The sequence below is a fragment of the Stigmatopora nigra genome, chromosome 20 (assembly GCF_051989575.1).
Source record: "Stigmatopora nigra isolate UIUO_SnigA chromosome 20, RoL_Snig_1.1, whole genome shotgun sequence".
Taxonomy (NCBI): Eukaryota; Metazoa; Chordata; class Actinopteri; order Syngnathiformes; family Syngnathidae; genus Stigmatopora; species Stigmatopora nigra.
In genome coordinates, this window is record NC_135527.1 from 3,415,442 (window position 1) to 3,441,068 (window position 25,627).

Genomic DNA, 25,627 nt, shown 5'->3' on the forward strand with positions numbered 1-25,627 from the left:
CTAATGTCCTATATCTACCCCATAATAGATCACAATTTTACAAAATAAAGGCTAGTCCAGGAGTTGTGCCTGGGCCTTCTCGCACTCATTGAAAGAATCATACCAATAGACCAATGAGCCTGGTCTGCTCATACATTGACACTTTTTTTTCTCAGGTGAAATGTGACACATTAACCCCCATAATAGATCACAATTCGACAAAGCAAGGGCTCGCCCGGGAGTTTGACCCAGGACATCTCGCCACCAGACCAACGAGCCAGATGTGCTCTCTGAATGACACTTTTTTTCTCAGATGGCTAATGTCCCATATCTCCAGAACTACACACATACCCTGTACAACGTTGATTTTATAATCGTGCCTACCCACAGCACAGGACACTTTCCGACAAACTGCCCCAAATCTACCTGCCAGAGACTAGTATCAACAGGGTTTTCCAAAAATCGACGTTCTCAGGACGCGAGTCTCATTTCTCAAATGGACCATCACATGAAAAACCCCTTTCGCGCATTTGGAGCCTCAGTCACAACATGCTGGCACTTATGTGGGCTCACCAGGGATGCCGTCAGAAGGGTGTTGTAGACGCCGTGCACACGGTCTCTTTCTCAGACATCGATCAGTAGTGCCTGGCTTCCCGCTTCGGCATATTGACCTCCAAGGCTCTTAAGACCAAAATGTTAGATCTTTGATCGGTGGGCATCCTTGAGAAGAATGTGAAGTGAGTTAATCATTTTAAGAATTAATAAATGTCAAGATCAGTTTTTCACTGCAACACTTGAAAGTGAGGTATTATGCTTCTGAACATTAGAAATGATTGTAAGTGGCAGAGAATGGTTTCGATCCATTGACCTCTGAGTTATGGGCCCAGCACGCTTCCGCTGTGCCATTCTGCTTCATGTCATCCATGATATGACAAGCTGACTCACAAATCAAATCAATCAGACTGATCCAAGCCAACATACAGAGGCACGTGACGATTCCCAACTGCTGCCCGAGCTCCTGAGGACCACCAGCACAAGCACCTCGGTCTCGACTGTGGACTGTCACACCCACGGCGAGTTCTGCAATTTAGTCATCCATTTTGCACTTCCATTTGAATGAAAAACACAAATACAAGACGTTCGGCGGCGCAAATAACAAAATCAAGATACCATGTCGAATTTAAACTGGCACTTTAGCTAATAGCTAATGTTACTTTACAAATCGAGCAGGAAGAATTTTTTCGTTTTACCAGTATGAGATCTAGTGTTTTTTAAAGGTGTTCTTGTGATTGGATGTTTGATCACAGACTGGGCAGGGAAAAATATTTTTCCTCTGTGTGGATTAGTTCCGTGATGCTTTACATCGTCCTTCCAAGTGAATGTTTAACTACAAACTGACAAAGAAAATATGTCTAACCTGTCTGGGTTCTTTTGTGTGATTTTAAGGTGTTTCGGCAACTGCATTTTTGACAACAGACTGAGCAGGAAAAAGGTTTTTCACCTGAATGGGTTTTTGTGGATTTTCGACATTATAAAAACATAGTTAATCATACCATACGTCAAAAAGCTGTCAAAAAGCTGTCACAAGCGTACTACCCGTGTGTATCTTCTCAAATTAAAACTTTCTTTAAACTTTACAAGCTCATTCCCTACAATGTTTGCAGTTGTTTAAATATATAGATATCATCTAACCTTTTTAGTTGGTCTGATAAGATTTATGTCAGAAACTGTATTGTAATATAAGTTAAATATTAACATTTTGTAATTGAAAAGGGGCCTATATTTATTTATTGACATATTTGCAATTGTCTTTGTTATATGATTTAAGATTTCTGCTGCTAAATCTCTGACGCCAAACTTTTGGGGTTATGCTTCTAAATAGTGTGTTACTAAATTGCTTGGTTGTGATTTGGGAAAAAAATAAACATTTGCAATGTGAAATTGCCTATCACTGTCAAATTTAATATTGTCTGCTATATATCATAGGTTGACAAAATGTATTAACTTAATATTGATGTTACTATTTTTCAACACTAAAAATTGGCAATATTCTTGAGGATTAGCATTAGTGTCTCTAATGACTCCAAAACGACAGAGTAATTTTACTATGGAGGGGTGCCCAACTCCGGTCCTCAAGGGCCCCTTTCCGGTCTCTTTTCCCTATCTCCCTCCTCTACCACACCTGAATGAAATGATCAACTCCTCAGCCATCTCTCCAAAAGCTTTATAACGATCCCAATTATTTGATTCAGGCGTGTTGATGAAGGGAGACATGGTAAACAAATTTGATAGGTGCACTATACTACACATTCTAGCAAGTGTTGCAGGGGTTGCTGGAGTCTATCCCACCAGACTTCAAGCGAAAGGCAGACAACATCAGTCAGCCTTAGAGCACAAACAACCATTTGTACTCACAATTATACCGCCACCAATGGGAATTGAGGCCGCGCCTGCCTGCAAGTCAGCCGGGTGTCCCACAGCACACTCAGAGATCTGGGATATATTGCTGTAATTTTGTGGGAACCTTCTATCACCCCCATTTATGGTAGTGTGGCCGAGCAATCGAAGGCGCTGGATTAAGGCTCCAGTCTCTCAGGACACTCTCTCGCTGCTTTGTCTACAAACTTCCTGGGACTTCTTACATGAAGATCTTGATGAAAGAGTCCTTGCTGAGGGAGCCCAGATACACAGTCGTTTTTGCAGGCAGATTTCCTCGTGGAGCGGCTGGGAATAACTGTCCATGGAGTGTTTGTTAGTGGCTGTCAAGTGGAGGGACAAACAATCCACTCGCGTGCTTTCCTTTTCTGGAATCTCCTTGATGGCGATGCGCACTTGGTTGCTAACGTCCCTTCCGGCATACACCAACCCGTACGTGCCTTTCCGAGGAACACTTGGTCACCATTTTCGTTGGTCTCATACATGTATCGGGAAGGGAAATGTGATAAATTATTCTGGATGGCCATTTAAGATTTAATTATCCCTTTATGATTATAGAACTATACTTCCATTTGTAAAAATTGCATTCAATTTTGAAAAGAAATGTGTTGTCATCAGTTTATGCACTTTTTGTTTAGCACCTTGGGCAAGTAATTACTCTCTCAACAAGGGTTCTGTCATTTGGTTAGCTTAGCTTCTAGCGTAAAGTGAAAAAGATACCCATGAATGGGTGTAAAATGTGACCACAATCCTCATCTATAAATATTTTGTGATGTTGTAATATTGATAGAACATATACCAATTGTGTCTCATCTCGTGTTCGTGCTTGCTAGCAATTATTATGAAAAGCTAAGGTTCAAAATGTTAGCCCACTAGCATTAGCAAGGTGGCTCAGTCACCTTACCTGACAGATAAACAACTCTGGTACTGCATTTTGTTGATTAAAATTTAAGAGTTTTTACATTTTTAGTTAGAGATTTTTGCACTTGTGACAACTATTAAGAGTAACCACATTGTGATTTTATACAGGCTTTCTCATTGGAGGCTAAGCAGAGTTGAGAAACACTGTTCTGCCCGCTTGAGTATGAAGACAAATTTAATTTCAAAACAATTTTGGAAGAGCAGAAATGTGGTGGGAACGAACCTAGCTAGTATTCCCTCACTGAGATGATTCTAATCCAGAGTGGCATCTCCTTCCTTGTGGAGCAGAGAAATTACCAGATCACAGAAACTGAGGAAACATCAAATGATATGGCCCATGTGGGGGTTGAACCCACGACTTTGGCGTTATTAGCACCACACTCTGACCAACTGAGTTAGCAGGCCATGTGCATTATAAGTTTATGTATAAAAGTTTAGGCTGATATGGTTAGACATTTGCAGGGCTAAGTTGTATTCAAACACAATATTTTTTATAGCTCACACAAAATGCTGCAGCCTATCTTACATCACGCGATTCGAAAAAAACAATTACTAAGCGAGTTGGCCACATCGCACAATACAAGCAAACAATTGCAAGGCCAGCTTGTTAGCCTATCTTGCATTCCACGATCTTAACAAACAATAGTAAAACCAGTTTGGCTTGTCTATCTTACATTCTACGATCTTAACAAACAATTGTAATACCAGTTTGGCCACCTGGCTGGACATAAACAAACAATTATTAAGCCAGTTGGCTTAGTCTATCCCGCAGCATGTTATAAATCTTATGTAATAAATAAGCAAGAGAGGCATCGATTCGACAGAATGATCTGGGACAGAGACGAGTTAGGATCGATTCTCTCTTGCACGACACCGGTTATGACTCAGATGCCTGTTTTATTTATGTGTGCATTTGTGAATGAATGCCTATTGGTGAAACTATCACTTGCCATAAAGAAATACTTTTTTTTAAAGATAAATCTATAACAGATGAAGTTCAATGTGCCCCTTTTTGACAAAATCGAAAATCAAAACTAGATAAAGGCAGGGTCATTGGTGCAGTTTTTCTTGATCTCAAAAAGGCATTCGACACCTTTAACCACCAGACACTGCAAACTAAACTGTCTAATTTTAATTTCTCACCAAGCATTGGATTGAATCAGACTAACAGAAAAACAGTTTTGGGGGGTACCGCAAGGCTCAGTGCTAGAACATACACCAATTGTGTCTCATCTCGTGTTCATGCAAGCTAGAAATTAATATGAAAATCTAAGGTTAAAAATGATAGCCCACTAGCATTAGCAAGGTAGCTCAGTCAACTTACCAGACAGATAAACAACTCCGGTACAGCATTAAGGGTTTTTACATCTTTATTTGGAGATTTTTGCACTTGTGACGACTATTAAGAGTAATCCTATTATGATTTTCTACAGGCTTCCTCATTGGAGTCTAAGCAAAGTTGAGGAGCACTTTTCTGACCGCTTGAATATGAAGACAAATTTAATTTCACAACAATTTGGGAAGAATAAAAATGTGGTCAGAACAGACCTAGCTTTTATTGCCTCACTGAGATGATTCACATCCTGGGTGGCATCTTCTGCATTGTGGAGCAGAGAAATTACCCGATCCTAGAAACTGAAGAAACATCAAGAGAAGATATTATGTTATGTTAGGGCAACATAAGTTCTATTAGGCAAGTACTACAAAGAGGTCATGGCCCATGTGGGGGTTGAACCCACGACTTTGGCGTTATTAGCACCACACTCTGACCAACTGAGTTAACAGGCCATGCACTGCACAGCCCATATATTTTCATAATGAAGCAAATGCAACACGTCAACTAGCTAAACACTTATGTTAAGGCAAAAGAAGTCCGACTAGATCATTTCAATTGACTTTGGAGTTGTCATGGCCCATATAGAGGTTAAACCCACAACCTCGGCATGATAAGCAACTCACTCTGACCAACTGAGCTAATCAGCCATGTGCAAAATGGCCATGATTTTTGTGTGATGACCGCAATTGCAAATGTCAGCTCACTAAACTGTTACTTTACGGCAAAATGAATAATTTTAGGCAATCTTAACTTACTCTAGGGCAAGAGTGTCAGACGGTACAAAATGATGCAGAAGGCCAGATTTGTTCCCCGGGCTGCCTCTTTGACACCTGTGTTCTAGAGAGGCCGTGCCTGTTGAGCGGTCGAACCCAAAACTTTGGCATTTACAGCACCATGCTCTGCCTAAATGAGATGAACAGCAATGTGCTGGCATTGGCTCGGGTGCGACTGTCGGGCCAATCGGCATGAAGATGCGGGGATGGACGGGCGAGCGGCGAGCTTGAACGGATGAGGTCGAGTGGGGAGCGGCGAGTGGGAATTGAATGTCCTTCTAATAGGGGAACAAAACGTTTAAGTCTACCGGGCTTCAATGGCATCTGAGCAAACCCACCACCAGGTTGTGATTGGTTGAGAGCTCCATCCCTCTCTATACCCGAGTATCCAAGACATGCGGGTGTCCTGGTGCCAAATGCACATATGGGCACCCTTATGCTTGAACAAAGTGTTCATTATTGTCAATCAACTACGAGTGCCGATATTCAACAATTGAACATCACTCAAATTTCGATCAGGGGGGACGTTCTTCCCAATCAATCCATCCAGTTCTCACATCAACATTGAAGTCCGCCAGCAGAACATGGAGTCCCCCTAACGAGCACTCTCCAGCAACCCCCCCCCCCCCCCCCCAAGGACTCCAAAAGGGGTAGATACCCTGAACTGCTGTTTTGTGCATGCACACATACAACAATCAAGTGCCGTTCCCCCACCTGAAAACGGAGGGATGCAACCCTTTTGTCCCGCGGGCAACTCCAGAGCCAAACTATGTCGAGCCGGGATTTCTCAACCTCACGCTCAGGCTCTTCCTGACCGTGTCCAGGCGAGGGAAGATTTCGTCCAATAATGTTGCTCATCATAAGAGATCCTCTGAGCCATTCTTCGTCTATTCCCTTACATCAGACCAGTTGGCCATGGGTAACCCTACCAGGGCTACAAGGCTCCGGTCAACATTGGTCCAAGAATCACTGGGCCTGATTAACCCCACGGGAGACAACATCAGTTCCTTTTTTGTAGAGGCAAACTACCCCACTTCCAAGAGTTACCATTGCTGTGAAAAAAATGTTCTTGAAATTGCCTTATAGATTCATACACATACTTGAGAGCATGTTACCAACAAAAAAATGCAGTATCATTTAAAAAAAACAACTGAACAAGACAGGTAAAAAAAATGTAAACAATCGAAAATTACATCTAAATATGAAAAAAGAAATATTTATCCTTAGTGTTGGACAGTATTCATTAATACTATTATGTGTTTAAGCATTTTTGTATGAAAGCTTCTTCAATTTGTCTGAGGAGAACTCAATATTGTAACGAGTCACCAAGTCCTTGTCCCAAGGACTGTTTACGGGACCTTCACCCCAGAATGCAGACCTAGAAGGACGTTTAAGAAGATGCTGATGCAGCGGGATCACCGTTTGAACAACCTTTGTGATTATTCGCATATTGTCGTAAATTTTCAACAATCTCAGTCTGAGCCTATTTGGGTTAAGGAGGTGATAAGAATCTAACTTGACTGCAAAGTGGCTTACAAGGAAACCATTTTCAAACTGTCTGCCAGCTGATTTAGGTTGGGTTTGCAAAGTCCGATGTGTTGCCGACACTAGAGGTTGAACGAGGGACCTTTTGATCTTAAGTCTAACACTCTCCCAACTGAGCTACTACAGCTGGTTTGTAAAATGAACAACCAACTTGAATTGAACATTGACTCATGGCTTACTATTCCATGGGCTTTACCCAAGACTCATACATTCATGCATACACATCAAAAGTAAATAATCATTACTAAACATAATCTTCTTTCTCACATGTTAAACACTGTACAGTCGAACCTTGTGATATGACCACTTCGCCATACAACATTTTGTCTTACGACAAACATTTCGATCGAATAATTTGCCTGTGGCAGTAGGTCTGTCCACTCTTTTTGTTTTTCATGTTTTACAGTCCCTCTATCTTTTTTTAAATTACATTTCAATATTTCTTATAACATTCCTTTTTACTTTACTTTGTACATTATACTTTTTACTTTAATGATGAGTAATGAGTATGTTAATACTTTACTTCTTTTTTTCTGTTTATGGTTCACATGCACTGTTAACGGATGCAGTTTTTTATATGTATCGTATCTTGTGCTGACCCGGCCTATCTGTCAAATTTCTAAAGTCAATGTGACAGTCGTGCCCGGGGTGCCCATACGGTGACACTTTTTTCCTTAGGTGGCTAATGTGAAATATAAATTGTATTCTTATATTTAATCTTGCACCCTTTTGCACTCTGATGTATTAAAAGTTACTAGAATAGAATTTAATTTACACCTATTGGTTAAAATGTGCCCAACACCTTTTGTACTCCACCTCCTTCATTTGTATTAACGCCTCCCATTTTTATGACTTGTCTTATCTCTATTAAAAACACAGTTGAAGCAGCTTTTCAGCGGGAAATAGCTTTGGGGAGCCTGGAGAGTTGTCACACTCTCCGGCCTCTGAAATTGTTGCATCTCCGCCTCTGCAGACGCGGCCTTAACTTTCATTATATCTGCCTCAGTATGTCTTCCAATGTTTGAGTTTATTGAAGTATTGGCCAACAAGCAAGAGGTGCTCTTAAACTGACACTTTTTTTCTTAGATGGCTAATGTCCCATATCACCCACACCATCATATATCATAATTCAATAAAACTAGGGCCCGTCCGGAAGTTGGACCCGGGACCTCTCACACCCGAAGCGAGAATCATACCACTAGACCAAGGAGCCAGATATACTCATTAAGTGACACTTTTTTTCTCAGATGGCTAATGTCCCATATCACCCCATCATATATGAAAAATCAACACTTTTTTCTCAGGTGAAGCATGCAACATATCAACCCCCATAATAGATCACAATTCGACAAGATTATTTCTCATCCAGGAGTTGGACCCAGGACCTCTCTCACCCTTAGCAAGAATTATACCACCAGACCAATGAGCCAGAGGTTGTTTTCATTATTTTAAAACCTACAAATGTGTCAGATCCGTTTAGCTTGACCTTTATGGATCATTTTGTTACTTGCTATCTTAACTCATTAACTGCCAGAGCAAGTGATCCTATTTCCCTCCCATTAATGACGACAGGCATCCAATCCAATTTGACCGGAGGGATCGCAGTCAAAATGGATTGGACATCTCTTCCTGTGAATGGCAACTAATGACGCTCAAACCTAGTGGCAATTTAGAATGTCCAATGTGGGAGGAGACCAGAGTACCCGGAAGAAACTCACGCAGGCTTGGGGAGAACATGCTAACTCCATGCAGTTGGACCGATCTGGTCTTGAACCCACAACCCCAGAGCTGTGAGGCTCAGCGCACCACCCGGCCGCTCCAAATGTCATTCAATAAATAAAAAAAAAAATGCTTTTACCCAATTCCAATACTCTGAAAATGACGCATTGGGTCCGATTTCCCTTTAATTCTGATACGATTTTTGATCGGTGGGTATCCTTAAGAAAAATATCCATATCTGTTGGGTTTATTCGATAATTAAATTATTACAGCGCACAAAAAAATCCATTTTATTACACATTGAGAGAATATATGAATAGAAAAAGTGAACCCACCTTCTAGTCTGTGAAGAAAAACTTTTGCATGCATTCTTTTGCAAACGATCGAGTGTTCCTTGTGGAAAACCTCCTGCGTCTGCAATTATTTTTTGACCATGTACAATGATTAAAAATGAATTCAGGAGTTGAAAAAGAAAAGCGTGTTTTGGGGTACAAGCCCCCTACCTCACCTTTTATGTTATGCTGGTGGTAGTCAGACTCAAATACGAATGAGACCAACTGATATTTTTCAGTCATTTCGTTTTAAAAAGTCATACAATCAATACAACCAAGATAATGACGGAATCATTTAATTTATAAATGCCATTCGGGTATAAACTCTGTTTAAATATATAGAGACACGTCAAAGTTTTTGCCAGGTTAACAGTATTGAAATTAAAATATACAAATGATACCAGTATAAGAGAATTATATGCCACTTAGTTATACGTATTGTCCTATTAATATTAACACATTTTTTTCATATGTATAGGAAAATACGTGAAGCCAAACAATAAATATTAACAGGGGTTTGAGACTCGTGGACTGCATCATACATCATAGATCAATTTAAAAATACAAAGTTTCAATAAACCTTAGGAATGATAATAACACTTTTTTATTTCCATTAAAAAAGACACAGCATATAGACAAAAAGCAGCGATTCCGACACAATGTGTCTCCCATTATTGATTTTTTGCCCAATTTTTTTCAGATATAGATTGAATATTATACATACATTAAACATCTTATTTTGAACGGAAGGTTTGCGTCGCGGGAAACTGTCTTTCCCATCATGCACCCCTGACCAGAAACGCGAGGGGGAATAAAGATGGCCGAATAGGGAGAGCTTACTCTGCGAATATCTGACTTTTTGCCCGTCTAATTTGTCTTCGAATTCCAGTCACTTAACTGAACTGAAGTATCCACGACGTTTCTAGCCTTAATAACTTTACGGATTCAACATCAGTAATCCATCTTAAAACTGTGCGACTTTATTTAGCTCCGCGAGCTAGCTTCTATCAAAAAAAGCCGATATCAAGTGTGCGAAATGGCTGCCGTGAAAACAACAACAACAAAGTTGCAGGAGGAACTTTTTGACGCAAAAGAGGACCTTACACGTCAACACCACCCCGTCGATTGCAAATTAATGCAAGCAAAAGTTATTCTTCACAGACTAGAAGGTGGGTTCACGTTTGATGAGCATTTGCTCGGTGTGATTTATATTTGCCGTGTCCAAATGTAATTCTCTTGATGTTGCAATGTATGCGAGACTACATAGGTATGTGTACATTTTATTATCTCCCAATTCCATTTTAAAAGCCTGCTGTTGGGAATACTACCCGTGGATTACAATATTTTGCAAGTGTGACGACGTTATCTGCGTCTATTGTTCCAATAACTCATGCAACAAAATAAACTCCAGCCCATACCGCCTTACCCCAATTTACAAATTTCTCAAATACACACTTCAATTGAAAAAAAGAAACGTCTGTATTCTTTCATATGGTATAATAATAATAGTAGTAATAGTAGCAATAGTGGTAATGGTGGGAATGGTGGGAATGATGGGAATGATAGTAATGATTGTAATAGTAGTAATAATAATCGGACATGTTTTGTCATCTGATAGATCTGAAAATACAACTTGAGGAACAGGTTAAAAAATAGTGAGATCAATTTAAATAGGAAATAGGTTTATTACCGGACTGCAGCATATTTGGAGAATGCTCAAACCGCTGTGAACCGCTCACAGTCTGTCATCCTCGCCATTATCTCTGAATGAAAACTGGGTCAGTCTTTATATAGGAACACGGGCTAATATTTCTAAGATAGTGATGTAGGACAGAGTTCATGTAAACAAAACTTTTGGCTAATATGGTTAGACATTTGCAGGTTTAAGTTTTATGCAAACAATTTTTTTATAGCTCACACAAACTGCCATAGCCTATCTTATATTGCGCGATTCGAAAAAAACAGTTCTAAAGCGAGTTGGCCACATTCTACAATACAAGGGAACATTTGCAAACCATGTTAGCCAGCCTATGTTGCATTTCATCAGGCGAACAAACAATTGCAAGGCCAGCTAGCTAGCTATCTTTCATTTCGTGGTGCGAACAAACAATTGCAAGGCCAGTTAGTTAGCCTATCCTACATTCCACTGTCTTAACAAACAATTGCAAAACCAGTTTGGCCACATGGCTTGCCATGAACAAACAATTATCAAGCCATTGGCAGGTCTACCCCGCATCATCATCGACTCGACAAAAGCCTAATTGTCATCATACCCAGCTGCGTATGACAAAATTGGTAGTGCTTCTCCACAAGGTGCGCTTTCCCGACAAAAGGCCCTAATAAGTGATAATTTCAGACTTGTTGACATTCTGCCATGATGGATACTTCGCATCACCCCGAGCGCAACCAGATCCCGGCGACTGCAGAAAAAGGTTGCCTCGCAGATCCCAACAAAGAAAAAAAAACCTATCACTTACCTCTCACTATCTCCTCACTTACCTTCAGTCAGCCAGTAAAAGGCAGATCACCGCCCAACGCCCTTCATGTTACCTCACCCCGAAGTTATTACACAGAAAGGTTTGTGTGTCGTTTTAACGCAAGTTCAGAGTACTGATGGCTGTTGGGAAAAAAAACTCCTTACGCCTATTCGTCCATAATTTTGTGAGACCTGTAGTGTCTGCCAGAGGGCAGCAGCTGGAACAGGTTTTGACCACGGTGGTATGGGTCGCCAGCAATGTTCCCGCTCTGCTGAGGTAACAAGTCTTCCATTGAGGGCAGAGAGCAGCCGACTATCTTCTTGGCAGTATTAATCACTCTCTGCGTGGCCTTTTTCTGCTGCCGTGCTTCCAGCGTACCACACTGTGAGGCAATATGCCAGGATGCTCTCCACAGTGGCTCTATAGAAGGTCACCAGAAGCTTAGTGTCCAAGTTGTTCCTCCTGAGTACCCTCAGGAAATTGTTTCTGAGCCTCCTTCACCACCGTCAAGGTGTATGTTGCCCGGGAGAGCTTACAGTCGCGTGGACCCCCAGGAATTTAAAGGACTGGACCCTGTCTACACATACTCCATTTATGAGGAGTGGGGCTAGATCTGTGCTGTGTTAGCCAAAGTCCAGGATTATGTTGGGTCTGAAGTTACAGATCCCCATACTTACCAACCGTGCACAAAGGAAAAACGAGGCTTGAGACTGTGATATATTTTAAAGCAACCGCGCGGCTGGGGAAGGTTGGAGGCGCGAGTCCATTATGGACACGCACTCGGCTCTGCGGACCTTCTCTTCTTCCCAAGTCCCAAGTCGCGCTTTTATTAAGTTTCAGCAATGATGTCATGGAAAAGGTACAACAGTCACTGAGACATGTTAAAGACATCATTATGATTATTGACAGGTTGTTCTTTGTTATAGGGAATTTGGATGTCACGAATCCTTGCATATAATCTCTCAATACGTGTCACGGTTAAATGTCATAGGGACCTTCAATCAATATTACAATCATCAGTGTCACCACCATCATAGGTGTCACTAAGTGTCACTGTTTGGCTGCGGATTTGTCAGAGCCAATAGGAAATATGTGTCCTTTGAAATGCACTTATTAATGTTTTACGCAACTTTACATTCCCTCCTGTAGTGGATTTAAAAAGACATCAGACTAAAACAATTAAGCCTTCTCAGTATTACATCACTAGTAGATTTACAACATTAGAACCATTCTCAGGAATTGGTGAGAACCTCTTGGACTGAGAATGGAACTGAAATTGAAGTTTGGGAAGTAGCAATGTTCTCCAACTATGGCACACACACCTCCATCTTTTGCTGTTATCAAATCTAGGACCATCCGGTCTTGCAACTCCATTTCTCTAAGGGCTCTTGATTCATCTGCTATACCTTGTAGGGCTTTGACAGTTTAGTTAATGAACACTCATGTAACACTTCAATGTCCACATTGGGAAATTAGTGACAATGATTTTCTGGGGGTGTGGACCACAACTTATGGTCACCAGGCACTGCCCCAAATTGAATCACGTGGTTTGACTTGCACCGACTTTGTAGTCACGTCTGTGGCTGTGCACTCAACAAAGTCATTTTTTTGTCACCAGAGTAATTTTTGAGTGATCTCCATTGATGATGGGAGGCATTGACAGAACAACACCATTGCTATCATAGATAACAGGCTACAAAGGCTTGTCTTCAATAATATGGAGGAATATAGAGGTGATGCGATGTTTCCATCGTGGCGGAGTGCTAACAAGTCTGAATATGTCAGTTAAGGGGTCTTGCCTGGGATAGCGGACCAGTGGAGAAGCACTATACAATTTCGTCATACGCAGCTGAGGGTATGATGACTACTAGGCTTTTTGTCAAGTCAATGATGACGACAATGCCTATGTCTGATATAAAATGTTTCAGGTGGCTGTCAGTCTTGTACAGGCTCATGAGTTGGGTGACTGTGTATTCTTTGAGCTGGTTTAGGGGCTTGAAGAGGATGTCTCCTGGTGGTTTAACTGTATACGTGAAAGGACCTGAGATGGTGTCTAGGTCATGAGTCCCTATCGCCACCAGACTCCTCTTTCTGCAGATGTTTTGATGCAGTTTGTCCTGGAGCTCGATGAAGCTATCGTAGCGTTCCTGCGTGAATGTGATGTTCCTACATCTGACGCTCCCGCTGTCTTTACACCACCTTGCTCACGGCTGATTATCTCCTTCTCAGAGGCAACTTCTTCTGCTCCAGTCGAAATTCGAAACATAGTTCGTCAAACTCCTCATCAGTATAGGTTTTCCCCAACGCTTTAGAGAGAAGATCTCTTTTTATGCCAACAGTCCGCATGCTTTCTACTATCCTTCCTCTCTTCAGCCACGGTGAAAAGGACCCAGCCAGACGCCTGTAGCTGCCTGCAGAGGTGCCTGACTACACAGGCACAAACATATTTTCTGGGTTCTTTGAATTGTTCTTTTCATACGACTTCACTTTCCTCTGTGACAGCAGCAAGGGAAAATTGTCTCATTTTTCAACTCGAATCTCTGGGGGCGGGGCATTCAGCCACACCCAGGCTGCCACTGATAGTAGAGTCACAGTGATGAGGGTGGCAGCGGATTTCATTTTGGCTTCTGTGTGATGGTGTAAAAACTATGAGAGGTCAAGGTTAGGTGAAAGGTGCTCGTGGCAGGTGAGTAGACGTCAGATGATTTTTTCCGCGGACAAGGGTTTTGGAACCGTCCGACTTCCAGTCTACTCAGAGTCACCGATGTCTTGAACTACTTTGACTTGGGATTGGTGAATCCACGTCGACCTCTCAGCAATCTATTACTGCGGTGGGGGTGGTGAGTTGGACCACGAAGGGGCCTTCCCAACATGGCGTGGACCAGGATTTCCTTTTTGTGACTCAAATCAGGATCTGGTCACCAGACTTCACCACCTCCATTTGTTCGCTCTTCAAGTCCCACGCTCTTTTGGACGTTGCACTTGTTGCACTCCTTGTTGTTGTTGTTAGGCCACCCAGGCGTCTAAGGGTTACCCTCAGCTGCGCTAGAGTTGGCCCTGTAATGCGAATTAGTTCATCCTGGGGGTAGCCGTTGGTGGTATTTGTTGCATTCGAAGGCGGCGACGGGCGGCCGCTCAGGAGACACCTCGCGAAGGTTCCAACTTTGTGTTTGGGCCTGAGGTTATCTTGCACATTGTCTGTAACAAATTAAACAGTTCCTACAAAAATTTTAAAGTAGGTACTTAGACCTCTGGGACATGGAACACATGCTCTGCCATGTACATCCTCCCTCCTGTTGAGACATGGCTTCTTCCATGGCTCACTTTTGGAATAAATTCTTTGGTAGGCACGGTAGGCCTTTAGCTGTAAATAGGCCGTCTGTAGATTGTTCTGCTTCTTCATGTATCCATGCATCTTTTCTTTCTGTGGTGCAATGTTTTCAAATCAATTAACAGTTTTTCGATCTTGTCTGCTGCTGCTTTAGCTGCTGTATTCTGTCGTTGTCTTCACCGTGTGCTCAACATTTGCTAACATTTGCTTACCGCTATGTGGTTGGGCTTAAAACCGCAATGAACAAAATCACAACAATCTTACTTATTTTCTAACTATAGTTTGTAAAAATTTAAAATCCTTATCAGTCAAAATTAAATATGCTAGCTGGTATTCTATTTTGATCCCTGCTTCCTTGTTAAGATCAATAATTATTTTTGTTGTTTCCTTTCCTGCAATTTCACAAATTAACTCATCATACCAAAAATCGAAAAAATACAAAAAGCAAATCAGGCTGCTCTCTCCTCAGGAAAACAGCTTTTCCATTCTCTGCAACAGTTACATTCAAATCAAGTAGTATCCCGAAACAAATGCACACATGTATACTTCTGAGTAGAATTGAACCCACTAAATTGTAACCACCCCTTGTTTGTTAGGGTTAATAATTTTAGCTTAATTGAGTCATTTAGAGCAATTAAAACTCATTACTTATAAAATGCATACTAATCAAGTCCAAATGCATGCAATAATGTGTATCGTGTTGCATATTATACTCAGTTGTTTTAAATTGAAAATATCCCAATTTAGTAGTCTTTTTATCAAATGTCACATTCCATTGTCTTTGATGTTTGCCCATCATCTCCTGTAAAACTTTCTTAATCAACATTTTTCAATAGTCAGGCATGAAATTAAAATCCAGTTACATTTCTACCCATATTCTTTCTAATCGTTCACATTAACTATCTGTAAGAAGGTTTAGTCTCAATTGAAACGCTTTCGCTCTTTTTATGGAGACAATAAAATCAATATCAAAAGTTCCTAATGGCTTACGGTATTTCTCTCGGAGCAATAATCTTTGCGATCCACATTGGAGTGCTTGCCACTACGTCTCATCACGTCAAAAAGTTTCTTACTTATCTCCTCAAACGTTTCCACTGAGAGAACCTCCTTACAGTGTAAAGGTGGATCTGCATCCTCCTTTTCAGCTATTTTCATGTCTGCTGGTTGGTCAGCAAAACTTGGTACAGATGTTCTCATTTGGGTTGCTCGTGCGTCTTTTCCATGTTTCCTGTTGAGAAGCACAGTCTCCATCTGCTAACTCAAAATTAGTGCGTTGCTTTAAAGTTTTTTTTTTTTTATATTTTAATGCAGATAGCCAGATTACTCATCATGCAGCTCCAACCGTGTAGTGAATGATGGCGGTTTGTCTATAGTCTACTAAATAAGATTTCCATATTTTGTCGTCCGGGAGACCTCGTCCTGTGGGCGCAATGGTTTCATAATGAAATATGGAACTTTTAATCAATGCCGTCAATTAGTCTGTTAACACACTATTACTATAAATCAACGGTACTTTGGAATTTCATATGATGCACTGTTTTTGGTTTTTCATTTCAGTGCCAAAATTTCGCATTGCAGATTTGTTCCTCCAAGTCAATGCATTATCAGCAAAAAAAATTCTGTGGACTAAACAATTTTCCATAATTTTTCATCACCATCCAAAAAGGCTTCTTGGCGATTTCAGAAATTGATTTCCAAATTTCTAAATCCTTTTCCACCTTGATATCTAACTGATTGATTATATCTTGGTGGTTTTCCAATCAAAAACACAAAAAGACAAACAACTATTTACGCTCACAGACATTAGTGGTCTGTAATTTGTTATCACTAGTGGAGAGCACCACCCCCAGTGTGGGCGGGGCTTCTTGGCAACTAACCACCTTTTGCTGTCCTATCAGAACTAATTATCCGCAAAAGAAATAGATTAAAGGCATTAGGTTATCAACAATTGTTTGATACTTATGCAATCCGTTGTATTCTAATAGTCATTAATATGACTCGCGCTAAAGCATCTTGGATCTGTTCAGGGCAAACTTCATCCAAGATAAATCATGCTTATCCTAAATGAATTTGTAATTTACCCTCTATGCATTGTCTTTATGCTTGATATCCTTAATATTGTTGATTTCCTCTGCTTCTAAATCCTTATCTCTTAAATACTTGGTATATTATTATAATAACTTGTATATAATTACATCTTATTTATCCGTCTAAGTTTATCTTTCGCCGTTTAAAGTCCTATTTTGCGCGGCAATCATCAAGATTTATGAACGTTTCACAGCGTTCTTGTATATATGTATGTATATATTTATATTTATATCTATTCATATGAAGATTACTTGCATGCTTTTCTCAGTGACTGGCCCAGTTTTTCTACTCTTTTTTTCCTCTTTTTTCTATTTTCTACTCCGGAGCGGGCGGCGGCTACGCTTTTCCCTTCACTCACACACAGAGACGCACGCACACACACGCGGACACACGCAGAGACACGCACACACGCGCGTACACTCTCACTATACTACTCTTAATTTTGGTGCACCGTTTTCTCTGGAAATGTTTTACGTTTTATGAAATATTAATTATTTTGAACACAGCTATTTTCATGAGCGGAGTGGGGAGGTGCAAATTGTTACGTATTTGCGGCGACGTTTAATTTCCACTGACCAAACACCCGATAACGCCACTTTTGTTTAACAGGTTAGAAAAAACGAGTTAAATAAGTGTTACGGATCTCTTCGAATACTACAGTGATCCCTTTGATGTCCGGCCTACATGTACCATGGGTTTTTTTCCTCACGGGCCCAGCCCTAGCGCTTCTCTTTACTCCCCACGTCCTCTAGAACGTTCCTCTTGAACGTTCCTACCGGTATTTGGTGTTTATGTTTCAAAACACTGCCTCTCTTATGTTACTTATTTGGTGTTTCCTTTTCAAAACACTGCCTCTTTTATGTTACTTATTTGGTGTTCTTTTTGCAAACTTTTGTAAATCGTGATAAGCGTATTAATTAAACAGCAAATACCTGTTAGTCCTTGGTGCCGGTCTGGTTCGCGGGACCCGGTCTCCGGGCAGACGGCCGGGGCCGGAGGGGGAGACCCGTCTCGCAATGGGAGACGCTGTCGACAGATTCTCGGTGTCCTCAGTCCGGCGACGGTCGTCAGCCCAGATACAGGTCGGGTTTTCGGCACCAGTTAAATGTTGGGTCTGAAGTTACAGATCCCCATACTTACCAACCGTGCACAAAGGAAAAACGAGGCATGAGACTGTGTTATATTTTAAAGCAACCGCGCGGCTGGGGAAGGTTGGTGGCGCGAGTCCATTATGGACACGCACTCGGCTCTGCGGACCTTCTCTTCTTCCCAAGTCCCAAGTCGTGCTTTTATTAAGTTTCAGCAATGATGTCATGGAAAAGGTACAACAGTCACTGAGACATGTTAAAGACATCATTATGATTATTGACAGGTTGTTCTTTGTTATAGGGAATTTGGAAGTGTCACTGTTTGGCTGCGGATTTGTCAGAGCCAATAGGAAATATGTATGTCCTTTGAAATGCACTTGTTAATGTTTGACGCAACTTTACAGATTATTTCTTTACTTTTCGTGGTGTTCAGTGTGAGATTGTTCACCGAGCACCACGAAGACAGTTTGTTGACCTGGTCTCTGTGTGCCGACTCATCCCCTGAGATGAGTTCGACCACAGTGGTGTCATCAGCAAATTTGAAGATGGAGTTAGACTTGTGGGTTGGTGTACAGTCGTATTTGTACAGGGAGTACAGAAAAGGACTCAGTACACAGCCCTGAGGGGAGTCAGTGCTCGGTGTAATGTAAGAAGAGAGGTGGGGACCAAGTCTAACAGTTTGTGGCCGGTTGGTTAAGAACTTCTTTATGCAGCAGAAGATGGAAGAGGATAGTCCAAGGTGATAGAGTTAGTCAGCCAGAATGTCCGGTTTTATAGTGTTGAAGGCTGAGCCATAGTCAATGAAAAGCATCCTCGCGTAATTCCCAAGGTGCTCTAGGTGGCTCAGTGCTGTTTGTTGAGCTATAGCGTCCTCAGTGGACCAGTTTGCGCTATAAGCAAACTGATGAGTCTCAACTGAGGGAGGGGATGTATCCCTGATATGGCGGGAGACCAACTTTTCAAAGCACTTCATGATCACAGGCGTGAGTAGAACAGGCCTATAATCATTCATGCTGTCAATGGTTGCCTTTCTGGGGACAGGGATAATGGTGGCAGATTTCAGGCAGGATGGGATGATGTATTGTTGCAGGGGACAATCGAACATTTTTGTGAAGACTCCAGCCAGCTGGTCAGCACAGGCTTTGAGCACCTTCCCAGGTACTCCATCTGGGCCAGCAGCCATCCTGTTGTTCACAGACCGTATTACCATTCTCACTTTCTGTTCCTGGAACTTCAGTGTATTGCTGCAGGGTGGTGGTGGTGTTGAGACTGGGTCTGATTTGTCAGTCTCAAAGTGGGCAAAGAAACGGTTCAGTTTCTTTGCTAGTGAGGGATCTGCATTAACAGACATATTATTGTTAATGTAGTTGGTAATATGTCGTATTCCCCGCCATTTCTTTGGGTTATTTTCTGTGAAGTGCTCCTCAATGTTCCTTATATACGCTGCATTGGCCGTTTTAGTGCATCTCTTCAGGTCTGCTCTGGCAGCGCCATATTGTGCCTTTTCCCCTGACCTGAATGCGGTGTTGTGGCATTTGATGTGTGTCTGTGTCTCATTGGTCATCCAGGGTTTTTCGTTCGGAAAAGGCCCATACCCGTTTATTAACAGTGACGTTGACCGTGCAGTTTTTGATGTAGGAAAGTACAGTGTACGTGTAGTCAGCTGAAAAAGGGTGTCCTCAGGCCTTTTTTATTATCTTTATTTGTGGCCTTGTTAGGCTCTGGAGTGGGGTGTATGGGGGGGGGGGCAGGCAGAGATCGTCTGATCCAGCTAGGTGAGGGTGAGGTGTGGCTCTACAGTGTTCCCTCGGTTATCGCGGTTAATGGGGACCGGGACCACCCGCAATAAGTGCATTTCCGCGAAGTAGGGGTGCCCCTTCAAAAATGCTTAAAGAAAGGTATAACGCGTGTACAAAACCACCACCAGGCTAATATGCTGTTCATTCAGGTGTTTTATTCCACATCAGAATGCAGGTGTTATGTTGGTGCAGACAAATAAATCAAATACAGTATACATACAGTATAAACCAGTAAAAAAACTGCAAATGTAATAAATGTAAACTTTTATACAGAAAACTCAGAAATTCAAAAATATCATAGCAGTCCGGATGGATCTTCCGCAGTTCTTTTGCGTGTAAGAAACATGGGGGTTATGGGGATTTGTGAATGTTGTTTTTTTTGGGGGGTCGGTGAAGATGCGCCTATAAACAGCCATGACGTCATCGATGCGATTGCTGAACTCGACGGCCCTCACCATGTTATCGTCCATTTCTCTGGCCTTTTTTGGAGGTCTTTGACAGCATTGAAGAGGTCCTGCAGACTCGTCTTCCCCCTCACTCGCCGACTTAGTCATTTCCTGTCGGTCCTCCTCTCTCAGTGGGTCTGAGTGACAGTCGATGAGATTTTTAATCTCATCAGCCGTCATATCCGAGAACATATCCGAGAAGCCTTCAGTCTGACCGAGTCAGCCTGACAGCCTTATCAACGGCAGAGTGATGGATTTCGTTAGGCGTGAAACCCTCATCGTCATGAGTGATTTTCTTTGGCCACAATTTCCTCCAGCTGGAGACGAGTGTCTGTTCTTTCATGTCCTTTGGGGCATTCTGAATGTTAGTCAGACACGTGGCTATGTTGTAGTCCTTCCAATAAGATTTCATGCGGAAGGTCTCGTCGGGCTCTTCAATGAAGAAGATGAGACCCTCCATTGTCGCCCTATTGTAGAGGGCTTTGAAGGCCCTAATAACCCCCTGATCCATGGGCTGTATAAGGGAAGTGGTGTTGGGGGAAGGAACTGTGGAGTATAGAATTTATTATAGTCACTAGAATAGAATTTTGGATAGCCTAGTGGAAATTTCCTTCATGAGACCTATGAGTTAGGGGCACGTCATATACCAAGACAGACCCATTTCTTTGTTCACCTCTTCCCGCCTTAAGTTTGTACCTAGGTCACATGACCCTTTGTTAATAAAACCAGCTCAACTGTTGGAGGTAGGTAGGGATTCGAACTGGTCACGCTGGGCGGTGGACTCATCTCCCAGAGCTGGCTATTCTGACACCTCCTTCAGCTGAAGTCTTTGAAAATCTCATCAAGCCGACTCTGCGTGTGCTACCTCTGATCCGAAGTTATTGAATGTATATGGTTCTAAACCTGACAGGAACTGCACCTGCACCCCTTCATGGTGCAAATTAGCTGCATGACCTCCTGCATAGTCCATGAGGAGAACCACTTTGAAGGCCAGTCCCTTTTCAGCTAGGTAAAGCTTTACCTGTGGTATGGAAGAGTGAAAGAACCAATTAAGTGTGAGGGACTTGGTGATCCATGCTTTGTTCGGATGTTCTTCTCCTCCTTTTTTATGTACCGCACCGTGGATTCATTCAGGCCGCAATGTCGAGCTACGCTAGCGTAGCTACTTCCTGCTCTCAAGTTGTCCAATAAACTCACTTTTTCGGTAATGGTCAACATCTTTCGCCTTTTCTTCGGCTCACTAGAAGCACCAAGGGATGGAGAGCGTTTGGGAGGCATCACGAAGGGTTTCACAAAACTTTTGCGCTTAACTTGCCGAGAAGCGTACTGTACAGCACGAGATAAGCGTGGACTGAGAATGGGCATCGGGAGAAGCTTGGGCTTCCGTGGTGAATGGGCCAATGGGGAGTCGAGTACATTCAGTGAGCAATCAGCTTGCGCGCTTATGCCCGTGATGCGGCCGTGATTCCCCCATGATGCTTTGCGCATACATGCATTTTTTGTTTTAAAATTTTATAAAATGATGAAATTACTAATTCTAATTGAATATTTTGTTTCCACACCTTGTAAGACGATGTAATTTATAATTTTAATTTAATATCTTTCAATTTTTTATTAATTTTTTTCCTGAAAAAAATCTGCGAAGCTCTGAGTCCGCGATAGCTGAAGCGCGAAGTAGCGAGGGATTAATGTAATTTGAAAATGATAAGTCAATTATCTTTGTCTTTGCAGGTTTCGGAAATGATCTTGGTGCTGATGGGCAGCAGTCTGTTGACCTTGAAGGGGAAGTTGAGCTCCCCCAAATCAAAGAGGAGGAGCCAGTGTTCCCTCAACAACAAATGAGAGACGAGCAACATCCATTCAAAGGGGAGGCAGATAATTTCACCTGGTCACTTGGTGAGTTCGTGAAGAGGGAAGATGTTCTGGGCGTGGCCAGCGGAGGGGCGGAGCCTGCAAACAATGATCTTGGTGCTGATGGGCAGCAGTCTGTTGACCTTGAAGGGGAAGTTGAGCTCCCCCAAATCAAAGAGGAGGAGCCAGTGTTCCCTCAAAAACAAATTGAAGAGCAACTTCCAATCAAAAAGGAGGAAGATCATTTCACCTGGTCACCAGGTGAGTCCGTGAAAAGGAATTATCTGGGCGTGGTCAGTGAAGGGGCGGAGCCTGCAAACGCCTCAGTATGGCCCCAAATTAAAGAGGAGAGGCCAGAGTTACCTCAACAGTGCAAAAGAGAAGACCAACCTCCAATCAAAAACGAATGTGTCAAATGTTCAACTGTGGAATCTTTCAAGAGTGAAGATGATCTGGGCGTGGCCAACAGAGGGGTGGAGCTTCTGAACGGCAGCTTAACAGAAGGATGGCGAGCAGAAAATGTAATTTATCCTTTATCAGATGGCAACAAGTTGCTTGATGTTGATGATGATGATGAAGATATGAAAAATCCCAGCGGTGACAAACTTTGCAAATGCTTTCAGTGTGGGAATACCTTTGGGAAAAAGTCTTATTTGAAAATACACGCAAGAACCCACACGGGTGAAAAACCATTTTCATGCTCAGTTTGTGGTAAAGCATTCACAGAGAAGGGAAGCTTAAATAGACACACAAGAACCCACACCGGTGAAAAACCATTTTCGTGTTCAGTTTGTGGTCAAAGATTCACTGTGAAGGGAAGCTTAATTAACCATGCAAGAACACACACTGGTGAAAAACCATTTTCGTGTTCAGTTTGTGGTCAAAGATTCACTGTGAAGGGAAGCTTAATTAACCATGCAAGAACACACACAGGTGAAAAACCATTTTCATGTTCAGTTTGTGGTCAAAGATTCTCAGTGAAGGCAACCTTAAAAAAACACGTAATAACCCACACTGGTGAAAAACCATTTTCGTGTTCAGTTTGTGGTGAAAGATTCACACAGAAGGGAAGCTTAAACAGACACACAAGAACCCACACTGGTGAAAAAACATTTTCATGTTCAGTTTGTGGTCAAGGATTCACAGAGAAGGGAAGCTTAAAAAGACACACAACAACCCACACTGGTGAAAAAACATTTTCGTGTTCAGTTTGTGGTGAAAGATTTACACAGAAGGGACACTTAAATAGGCATGCAAGAACCCACACTGGTGAAAAGCCATTTTCGTGTTCAGTTTGTAGTAAATCATTTTCTCAACAGCAAAACTTAAAAAGGCACATAAGTACACACAGGTAAAAAGCCATTTTCCTGCTCAGTTTGTGGTCGGACATTTTCCGAAAAGAGAACCTTTGAAGAACACTTATTAACCCACACTGGAGAACAATGTTTTCCTGCTCAGTCTGTGACCACAGATGCGCTACAACAGCCCAATTAAAAAGCTGCACAATTCCAAAACATTTTTCAGGCGCTGTTAAAGTTCCAACATTTTCACATAAGGGAACCTAAAAAGAAGACTCAACAACCCACACAGGAGAAAAGCACATTTTTGCTCAATTTGTGGCAGGTATATCTTAAAAACATAACAGAGATTAAGTCGTAAGGATAGACTTAAAAGATGTAAATGTGTTGTGACAAGCAATAGCCAAGGAAGGGTTTGCTTGCTTTATCAAATTCTGTATGAAAGATCATTGTAATCAAAGTATAATTGAATTTTGCATTCTGAAAACCATGCAAGAACACACACTGGTGAAAAACCATTTTCGTGTTCAGTTTGTGGTCAAAGATTCACTGTGAAGGGAAGCTTAATTAACCATGCAAGAACACACACAGGTGAAAAACCATTTTCATGTTCAGTTTGTGGTCAAAGATTCTCAGTGAAGGCAACCTTAAAAAAACACGTAATAACCCACACTGGTGAAAAACCATTTTCGTGTTCAGTTTGTGGTGAAAGATTCACACAGAAGGGAAGCTTAAACAGACACACAAGAACCCACACTGGTGAAAAAACATTTTCATGTTCAGTTTGTGGTCAAGGATTCACAGAGAAGGGAAGCTTAAAAAGACACACAACAACCCACACTGGTGAAAAAACATTTTCGTGTTCAGTTTGTGGTGAAAGATTTACACAGAAGGGACACTTAAATAGGCATGCAAGAACCCACACTGGTGAAAAGCCATTTTCGTGTTCAGTTTGTAGTAAATCATTTTCTCAACAGCAAAACTTAAAAAGGCACATAAGTACACACAGGTAAAAAGCCATTTTCCTGCTCAGTTTGTGGTCGGACATTTTCCGAAAAGAGAACCTTTGAAGAACACTTATTAACCCACACTGGAGAACAATGTTTTCCTGCTCAGTCTGTGACCACAGATGCGCTACAACAGCCCAATTAAAAAGCTGCACAATTCCAAAACATTTTTCAGGCGCTGTTAAAGTTCCAACATTTTCACATAAGGGAACCTAAAAAGAAGACTCAACAACCCACACAGGAGAAAAGCACATTTTTGCTCAATTTGTGGCAGGTATATCTTAAAAACATAACAGAGATTAAGTCGTAAGGATAGACTTAAAAGATGTAAATGTGTTGTGACAAGCAATAGCCAAGGAAGGGTTTGCTTGCTTTATCAAATTCTGTATGAAAGATCATTGTAATCAAAGTATAATTGAATTTTGCATTCTGAAAATCAAGTTTACACTCTTTAATGTGTAATAACAATCCACACTTCAAATACAGTATTACCTTAAGATACTAGTTCATTGCAGGATTGAGCTAGTATGTCAATTGACTCGTATCTCAAGTCAATTCTTCCCATAGAAATGAACAAAATATAAATTAAGCCATTTCCATCCTAAAAAAAACATCAAATTTGTTCTAATTTACTACTGACTCATTTGGGAACCACCTGGTAGGTTCATATCTGAAATTTGTCCCGTATGTTGGAACACTTGTATGTCAAGGTATTACTGTACTGCTCCCCTACTTACGAACGAGTTAGGTTCCGATCGCTTGTTCATAAGTTGAAAGTGTTCATACATTAAAATTGTTCAAATTGAAGTTGATTCAGTGCTATATTTTGTATTATAATTTATGTTTAATTTGTATGTTTATATTTAAGGTTTATATAAGTGCATTTGTATGTTTAAGGCTTTTATAACTAACCGGCATTGGTTTGTACTGAAAAAAACATTTAATAAAATTGAGAGAATACATACAGTACTGTATACATTCGAGAGAGAGAGAGAGAGAGGGATTTACTAGAAACTGGCCAAAAGAAGCTATCTAATGACGATTGCAGTTTTCTTTTTGTTCCATCATAAATGATGCGGTAGCACTATATGGCATCATTCAATTGATTTGCAACCTTTGTGCAATGTTCAATATTTAGGTCCTGCTACCCGATCTTTCTGTTCATAAATGGTACTGACGTCCTAACGATTCATGTTGTTTT

The 25,627-nt window shown here is 41.5% G+C and overlaps 2 protein-coding genes and 2 non-coding genes across 8 annotated transcripts in view; 2 read left to right on the plus strand and 2 right to left on the minus strand.

Moving 5' to 3' along the window:
• Positions 1–3,667: 3,667 nt before the first annotated feature.
• trnai-aau (transfer RNA isoleucine (anticodon AAU)) lies at positions 3,668–3,741 on the minus strand. The gene has a single exon. It is a non-coding gene; the product is annotated as a tRNA-Ile (tRNA).
• Positions 3,742–5,050: 1,309 nt separating this feature from the next.
• On the minus strand, positions 5,051–5,124 carry trnai-aau (transfer RNA isoleucine (anticodon AAU)). The gene has a single exon. It is a non-coding gene; the product is annotated as a tRNA-Ile (tRNA).
• A 4,682-nt stretch (positions 5,125–9,806) lies between these two features.
• Positions 9,807–25,627, plus strand: part of LOC144213404 (uncharacterized) — a 30,099-nt gene continuing 14,278 nt past the window's right edge. The window contains exons 1-2 of one of the 5 annotated variants that reach the window (XM_077741853.1): positions 9,807–10,210; positions 22,002–22,382. In XM_077741853.1, the coding sequence (XP_077597979.1) occupies positions 10,078–10,210; positions 22,002–22,382 (514 nt within the window). In that variant the 5' untranslated portion in view covers positions 9,807–10,077. Of the gene's footprint in view, positions 10,211–22,001; positions 22,643–25,627 lie in introns of all 5 variants that reach the window. The other 4 variants (XM_077741854.1, XM_077741852.1, XM_077741851.1 and 1 more) reach the window with 4 other exon arrangements.
• Positions 22,652–23,621, plus strand: LOC144213407 (uncharacterized). The gene has a single exon (XM_077741858.1). It carries the CDS (start codon positions 22,703–22,705, stop codon positions 23,474–23,476), a length of 774 nt encoding a protein of 257 aa, XP_077597984.1. The 5' UTR covers positions 22,652–22,702; the 3' UTR covers positions 23,477–23,621.

Excerpts from the sequence above, each read along its gene's own strand:
- LOC144213407 (XM_077741858.1), top strand. The coding sequence starts at position 22,703 with ATGAAAAATCCCAGCGGTGACAAACTTTGCAAATGCTTTCAGTGTGGG.